Here is an 8,398-nt window from a genome sequence, read left to right as displayed (position 1 = left end):
CCAGTGAGGCATCAGTCCTAGATGTTGCCTGGTTATTGCTTCTGTAGTTGGTAATGTGATTGATCCCCTGCCACATTTTTCTGGGGTCGTTGTCAGCAAAGTGATCTTCAATCCTCCTCCTATAGGCAGCCTTAGCTTTCCTGATGCCTCTACTCAGGTCTGCCCTGGCCGCCCTATACGCAGCCCTGTCCCCTGACTTGAAGGCAGTGTTGCGGCTTTTTAGGAGGGATTGCACTTCGCTATTCATCCAGGGTTTTTGATTTGGAAACACCCTGACCCTTTTGTTGACGGTGACATTGTCAACACAGTTCCTGATGTACGAGAGTACAGTGTCCGTGTACTCCTGGAGGTTGTGGCTGGAGAATAAATCCCATACAGTTGTTGAGAAGCAGTCCTGCAGTTGAGAAAGGGCTCCTTCAGGCCAGGTTTTTATTGTCTTTGTCTGGGGCTTTGTTTTTCTCAGCAGGGGGGTGTAGGTGGGGGTGAGGGACATGCAGAGGTGGTCAGATCCAGCCAGGTGGGGGAGGGGTGTCGCTCTGAAAGCATGCCTGATGTTTGAATAGACATGGTCCAAAGTGTGTTCTCCTCTCGTAGCAAAGTCCACAAACTGGACAAATTTAGGAAGCACAGTCTTTAGGCACGCTTTGTTAAAGTCGCCGGCGACAATAAAAACCCCATCGGGGTGGGCAAGCTGTTGTTTGTTTATGGTGTTGAGCAAGAGGCTGAGAGCCGTGCTAACGTTAGCATCCGGCGGTATATAAACAGCTATCACAATAACTACTGTAAACTCCCTCGGGATGTAAAAAGGTCTGCACGAGACTGCCAGAACCTCCAAATCAGGAGAACAGTGTGTGTGAATGATCCTGCTGTTACAACACCACTCGTTATGCACGTAAACACATAGCCCCCCTCCTCTGCTTTTACCTGAGTTGCTGTTTCTGTCATGCCGGTGTAGCGTGCGGCCTGCTAACTCGACTGCAGCGTCGGGAATCAGCGGGTGAAGCCACGTCTCCGTAATAAGAATAATGCTGCAGTTACGTGCAAAGCTTGTGTTGGCTATCTGTAGCTCCAATTCGTCAAGTTTGTGGGTGATGGATCTGGCGTTCGATAGGAAAAGGCTCGGAAGTGCTGGCCGGTGTGGATGTTTGCGTAGCCTAGCGTCTGAGCCCGACCGGCATCCCCTCTTCTGCTTTCTTTCCCTCCGTCGCCTTCTACGCTTGCTGGGCGGGCAGACCATCCACGGTGACCCTGGCGGTCTCGCTATCTCCACCAGGATGTTGTGTGTTCGCTGATAGTCGCCAGAAACAGACAAACTATATTTAAAACCTAGGTCAATTAGGTTCTGGCGACTGTAAGAGATGGCGGCGTTGCAAACATTCAAAAATATCCACATTAAAAGTAAAAACGAGCACCAAACTGGAGAGCTAAGAGCCGCTGCACCCGTGCGCGCCGCCATCTTGTCTGGTAGAAGATGTCAACGTCCTGTGACAATTTAAAAAAGAGAGAGAGAGAGAATTAATGTAAAATACCTAAAAGCTTTATTAATTGAAACTTTATAATGATGTAAATGTAATCAAAAATGACTGCCTGATATTTTTTCTGACTCAAGACAATCTAATTCAATACATACATACATACATACATACATACATACATTAGGGTCTGACAATTTAATCTGGGCTCACTTGAACACTAAAGGTTACCATCACACAGCCTGATAAGATAGTCATGAATCGCTGTGCGGCAGGCAGGAGTGGGACCCAAAATGCAGGACTCACAGACTCGGGGAGGTGAACTCAAAACAGCTTTATTTGCTGGTAGAACAAACATACAAACTAGACTAAACTGGGAAACCATAAACTAAGAACTCACAGGGAGACACAGGGAGATCCACACACAGCATGAGGGACGACGTCACGCCGAACAGAGGGAGACGCAGACAGAAATACACAGAGGGTTAACGAGGAAAGTGGGAACACAGGTGACACTGATAATCATAATGAGACAGGGCAGGGTGAACTGAACATGACATGTACGGGCGTGAGAGTCACAAAGTAAACAGGAAGTGCACAGAGGTTCAGACAGGAGGAGAGAGAGCACGGGGAAAACACAGACATAACGGGCTGGGGAAACATGAAACCACAAAGGGAGACGAGGGCTCATAAATACACAGGGCACACGGGGGGGAGAGAGAGCACGGGGAGAACTTGGACATAATGGGCAGGGGAAACATGGAATAAAACATAAGGAGAGACGAGGGCTCACAGATACACAGAGGGGCACACAGGGGGTAAAAGCCATGAAGGGAAAACACTTAGGGAACAACACAACAGGGCAACTCAGAAAACATGGCCTAAATAAGGAACAAAATACAAACATACAAGAAAACTAAGAACACTGGGCCAACATGGCCCAGGACCATGACAGTACCCCCCCCCCCCTCAAGGGCTGGCTCCCGACAGCCCAAACCCGAAAAAACAAAAACAGAAAACAACCCACCCAGGGCGGGAGGCGGGGGACCAGGACGGAGGGACCAGAACGGGAAACAAAAACAAACAACAGAAAACACAGGCGCACATGACTATAGTCCAAATAAGGTTCAGGGGGCCGACCCAGAGCCCACAGGCACAAGAGTTCACGGGTCACACGGTCGGGGGGCCGACCAGGTGGGTGGCACAGGTGACAGAGCTGGTCCGGAGGCCGGCCGTGCGGAAGGCAGCGGCGATGGCGAAGGGGGGGACGACGACGGAGCAGTTCAGGGGGCCAACCGCGCGGAAGGCAGCGGCGGCGGCGAAGGAGACGACGGAGCAGTTCAGGGGGCCGACCGCGCGGAAGGCAGCGGCGGCGGCGAAGGAGACGACGGAGCAGTTCAGCGGCGGCCCTCCAGTCTCAGGCGTGCTGGCCATGGCCTGGTGGGCACAGGACCAGACGAGGCAGGACCAGACGGTGGCGATGCGGGGGCCGGACCAGGTGAAGCACAGGCCGAGGCTGGACCAGACGAGGACGAAGACTCGGGGGCCGGACCAGACGAGGACGAAGACTCGGGGGCCGGACCAGACGAGGACGAAGACTCGGGGGCCGGACCAGACGAGGTTGCAGAGGCTGAGGCTGGACCAGGCGGAGCTGCAGAGGCTGAGGCTGGACCAGGGGGAGCACAGGCTGAAGCCGAAGCTGGGCCAGGCGGAGCAGAAGCAGAAGCCAAAGCTGGACCAGAAGCAGAGGCTGAGACCGGACCAGGCGTAGCAGAAGCAGAGGCTGAGACCGGACCAGGCGTAGCAGAAGCAGAGGCTGAGACCGGACCAGGCGTAGCAGAAGCAGAGGCTGAGACCGGACCAGGCGTAGCAGAAGCAGAGGCAGAGGCTGGACCAGGCGTAGCAGAAGCAGAGGCAGAGGCTGGACCAGGCGTAGCAGAAGCAGAGGCAGAGGCTGGACCAGGCGTAGCAGAAGCACAGGCAGAGGCTGGACCAGGCGTAGCAGAAGCACAGGCGGATGCAGCCGGACCAGGCGACGACGAGGCGGTCGCAGGTGGCGGCTGGACAGGCTCCTCGGGCCCTCCAGCGGAGACAGGAGGCTGAACGGGCCCCTCGGACCCTCCAGCGGACGAGGCGTGAGGCTGAACGGGCCCCTCGGACCCTCCAGCGGACGAGGCGTGAGGCTGAACGGGCCCCTCGGACCCTCCAGCGGACGAGGCGTGAGGCTGAACGGGCCCCTCGGACCCTCCAGCGGACGAGGCGTGAGGCTGAACGGGCCCCTCGGACCCTCCAGCGGAGACGGGCGGCTGAACGGGCCCCTCGGACCCTCCAGCGGAGACGGGCGGCTGAACGGGCCCCTCGGACCCTCCAGCGGAGACGAGGAGGTGCTGGCTGGGCTCACTGGAACCCCCAGCGGACGAGGTAGATGGTGACACGGGAGCCGCGGAGTGCTGGATGAGCTCATCCGAGCTTCCAGCAGGAGCCGATGTAGAGCCAGAGAGAATTGGGACCCCGGGCTCAACGTTAAGCTGGCTAGAAAACTGCACTGCTACGGGGAACTGGGCCAAAGGTTCAGGTGCGAGCTGAGCTGCTGGACACACGGGGACCTGAGCTGCTGGACACACGGGGACCTGAGCTGCTGGACACACGGGGACCTGAGCTGCTGGACACACGGGGACCTGAGCTGCTGGACACACGGGGACCTGAGCTGCTAACGGTGGAGAAGTAAACGACTGCACAGGGGACTGAACTGATGTCTGTAGTAACGGTGGTGGTGAGAGTGGAGTAGGTGGTGGAGTTAATGACTTCACAGGGGAATGAACTAGAGGTAGTGACGGTTGTGGTGCTGGTGGTTGAGTGGGTGACTGTGCTAAAGGAGGCTGCACTGGGGACACTGGAGACTGCACTGGGGAAAGCAGGGCTGCAGGAGGCTGCACTGGAGACTGCACTGGGGACACTGGAGACTGCACTGGGGACACTGGAGACTGCACTGGGGAAAGCAGAGCTGCAGGAGACTGCGCTAGAGACTGCAGTGATGGTTGTAGTGGAGGTGTGACGGGTGGAGGAGTGGCTGAAGTGGCTGCGGGTCGGGCGGCTAATGGCTCGGCTACAGAGTGCCTTAATGGCAGGGCTATGGGTTGAATGACTGACTGAGTAGCAGCCTGAATGGCTGGGTGTAGTGATGGTGGTGGTGGAAGGGAAACAGGTGGTAGTGTGGATGACGGAACTAAGGGCGACTGAGTGGCAGACCGAACTGATGACTGAAGCGATGGTAGAGGTGAAAATGGAGCGTGTGGTGGAGTTAATGGCTGTGCTAGCGGGGACACAGGAGACGCAGCTTGTAGCTGGGCAGCTAAGAGAGCTTCAGGAGGCTGGGCAGCTGATAAACTGTTCACATTACCGTCCGTAGCACAAAACACAGCCCCTGAACGAATAGTTCCACGGTTCGACACAAAAAAAAGAGTCCTTACTCACCACAGCCGGCGATGTACAAGTCTGAATGTCCGGCTGTGGGGTGGCGCGCTGGCGGCGTGGTCGTCGTTTCTTTTTAGATGATGGCTCTGACGGGCCGAGCGGCTCCACATCCGGCCCTTCAGGCAGGTGGGCAGTAGCAGCTGGGGGATGAAGGTGGAGCTAATTTTGGATTAAATCCTGTTCGAGTGGGTGGAGCGCACTGAGTAGCCAGGGAAGACCAGAGATTAAACGCTGTAGTTTGGTTTCCACAGCACAGCGAAATTCCTTCCCCTCATGTTCGAGCCACAGATACAGGAGTCTTTCCACGGAGTAGATTATGTCCAGACGCAGTTCTTCTGGTGGGTTGAGTGCTGCTGGGTCCATATCTGGTGACGTCGTACTGTCATGAATCGCTGTGCGGCAGGCAGGAGTGGGACCCAAAATGCAGGACTCACAGACTCGGGGAGGTGAACTCAAAACACAGCTTTATTTGCTGGTAGAACAAACATACAAACTAGACTAAACTGGGAAACCATAAACTAAGAACTCACAGGGAGACACAGGGAGATCCACACACAGCATGAGGGACGACGTCACGCCGAACAGAGGGAGACGCAGACAGAAATACACAGAGGGTTAACGAGGAAAGTGGGAACACACGGGGAACACAGGTGACACTGATAATCATAACGAGACAGGGCGGGGTGAACTGAACATGACATGTACGGGCGTGAGAGTCACAAAGTAAACAGGAAGTGCACAGAGGTTCAGACAGGAGGAGAGAGAGCACGGGGAGAACTTGGACATAATGGGCAGGGGAAACATGGAATAAAACATAAGGAGAGACGAGGGCTCACAGATACACAGAGGGGCACACAGGGGGTAAAAGCCATGAAGGGAAAACACTTAGGGAACAACACAACAGGGCAACTCAGAAAACATGGCCTAAATAAGGAACAAAATACAAACATACAAGAAAACTAAGAACACTGGGCCAACATGGCCCAGGACCATGACAAAGATAAGATAAGATAACCTTTATTAGTCCCACACGTGGGAAATTTGTTTTGTCACAGCAGGAAGTGGACAGTGCAAAAGTTATGAGGCAAAAATTAGAATACAATAAGAATAAATACAGTACACAACTGTACAGAATAGAATAAAATAAAATACTATATACAGTAGAATAAAATAAAATAAATATACAATAAGGCAAGGCAAGGCAAGTTTATTTGTATAGCACAATTCAACAACAAGGTGATTCAAAGTGCTTTACAGAGATAAAAATAGAATACAAATACAAATACTATATACAACTGATAAAGGAAACATGGAAATCACATTAGCTTGTCTCCATATCAAAGTGAAATTAATGTCACTGAACAGATATTTAAGGTGAATTACAAATTTAACTGGTTAGTTCAGCTGCAGTTTAAGGAGAATAAAAATGACTCAGCAGCAGATTAGAATCAAGTACAAAAACATTTACAAATGTTTCTAACTCACCAAATTTCTATGTTTATTTGTAAGTAAAAGGTGGTTTTGAAATGCAAATCACTGCATTTTGGTTTTAGTTACACTTTACACAATATCCAAACTTTCTTCAATTGGGCTTGTATAAATATATCTTGTCATACCTGGGTTGCAGGTGCCATGATGGTCTTAATGTTTCTCCCTTGCACTCCACCCTTCTTGGCATATATCTTCATAAAGTTTGCCGAATAACTATCCAGCTGGGAGAAGAACTTAGACTGCAAATGGATTGTTGTAATCCTCTTGAATTCTGCACTCAACTGCAAAAGGCAGAATAATAATCCAACAGACAAAACTAATAATAAGAATACATTTATAACTGAGATTTACACAGCACCTTTAAAAAAAACCCAGGATACTTAACAAAGGCAAATACAACCACAAATAATTAACAGAGGATTGTGTTGTCATTATTCAGTCCACTTAAAAGTGAGTCAAGTCTGTTCAATACATGTGAATGCATAATCCATTAATTTCTTGTATATTAGGTTCCTGCATTCATATTTGTAGCTGAGCTAACACAGGCTGCTTTAGCTGATCTTCAGTAAATCCCATGTGGTTACAAGTTACTTTTATATAATAATCCAATGGAAGCAAAATATTGCTGTTGTTTTAAACCCATTCAATTACCTCACACACATGGAAGAGAGCTGGCCACCTCATTTTGAAATCAGCAATCATCGGTGCTTCACGTACTACCTCTTGCCTTCTGAGAGCAAAGGTCTTCTCCATCATTGCAGCCACCCTGTGGTCATTGTTTTTTTTCTTAACTTCTGACAGGAGGTCCACTCTGATTTCTTCCAGTGTCTCTGCAGTTTCACCAGCTGGATAAGTGGGGCAGTAATTCACTTCAGCTTTTTTTGGCTTCTTCACGCCATACGCAGGAGTACATTTGCCATCAGGTTTATGTTTTAAGGAATTCACAGTAACTTCAGGGCAACCAAGCCGTCTAAGCTTAGTTCGGTAGTTAGCAAGTTTATACTTCAAGCTTGTTTTCCATCCGCCATATCCAGTGACTGAACCAGGCTCTTTCAAACATGGATGGGTTGTTACAAGAGCTTCTGCGACCTCATCAAACTCCCTGTCAGAGAGGTAGACCTTGTACTGAACAATTGTTTCAGCTAAACCATCAAGAATGGCAGACTTAATTTTATGATCAGGATTCAACAAAGCTCCAGTTTCTTTGAAAGTAGCATTGGCCCTGTCCAGCTGTAGTTGAGTATCATAAGAGAACCGGGGAATGGGGAAGACATCGGGCCATGCAGTTGCTCTTGAGGACGTAGATTCAGGAGAAGACAATATATCTGTATCAAATGAGTTCCCAGGAGATGAAATGGATGAGGAGTCATCTAGAGTGCGGGAAGTGGCAGCAGGTGAGTAAAGAGGGATCAGTGGCTCACCAGGCTCGACAGGTGCAACTGAGCTAAAGATGATCTCGATGGTACTTTTGTCCTGGATGTCCGACATTGACTCCAAGTTGGTGAATTCATTCCCAAATTCTGCATCCATGAACTGAAGTCTGAAGTCCCCATTAACTCCACACTGTCCCTTTATCTGCTGAACTAGCTCACTGACAGACTCTGGCATCCCATTTGGAAGGATCAATCTCCGGGAATCATTTTCGGAGAAAATGATTCTGAGTTTCACCATTGCAGCCATTTCACAACAGCCTAAAAGAGGAAATTAAGACAACGTTAACCGTTTCAACAAGGGTAAATCTGATTTCAACAAAGCACTTCGATAAAGGTGTGGCAGGCTATGTCCATTAAAACTGATATAAATAAAATAATGCCACATTAATTGTCAATACATTTTAGATTTATTAGACTGCCTGTCATAAAAATGAGTTAATTCCTGTAATTGGGACTCTTTCCTTTTCAGTGAGTTCAACATTTTACCATGTTGAACAGGGATGAAGAATTTCAAAATGAATTATTCAC

General features: G+C 50.1%; 1 protein-coding gene across 1 annotated transcript; it reads right to left on the bottom strand.

Moving 5' to 3' along the window:
* Positions 1–4,942: 4,942 nt before the first annotated feature.
* On the bottom strand, positions 4,943–8,117 carry LOC146648867 (uncharacterized). Its single transcript, XM_085389956.1, has 3 exons — positions 7,089–8,117; positions 6,563–6,718; positions 4,943–5,086 (listed from the first exon to the last, which is right to left on the bottom strand). Exons 1-3 carry the CDS (start codon positions 8,115–8,117, stop codon positions 4,943–4,945), a joined length of 1,329 nt encoding a protein of 442 aa, XP_085246082.1.
* Between the last annotated feature and the right edge of the window lie 281 nt (positions 8,118–8,398).

Source organism: Rhamphochromis longiceps, linkage group LG18, assembly GCF_057381845.1.
Source record: "Rhamphochromis longiceps isolate RC_006_pf linkage group LG18, R_longiceps_female_GT1.1, whole genome shotgun sequence".
NCBI lineage: Eukaryota > Metazoa > Chordata > Actinopteri > Cichliformes > Cichlidae > Rhamphochromis > Rhamphochromis longiceps.
Note: the sequence above shows the minus strand (reverse complement) of the source record. Positions and strands in the feature narration are given on the sequence as shown.

Excerpts from the sequence above, each read along its gene's own strand:
- LOC146648867 (XM_085389956.1), bottom strand. The coding sequence starts at position 8,117 with ATGGCTGCAATGGTGAAACTCAGAATCATTTTCTCCGAAAATGATTCC. Across the intron at positions 6,719-7,088 it reads CTCTCTTCCATGTGTGTGAG|TTGAGTGCAGAATTCAAGAG; the intron begins GTAATTGAATGG and ends TGCCTTTTGCAG. Across the intron at positions 5,087-6,562 it reads TCATGGCACCTGCAACCCAG|CTGCTACTGCCCACCTGCCT; the intron begins GTATGACAAGAT and ends TTCATCCCCCAG.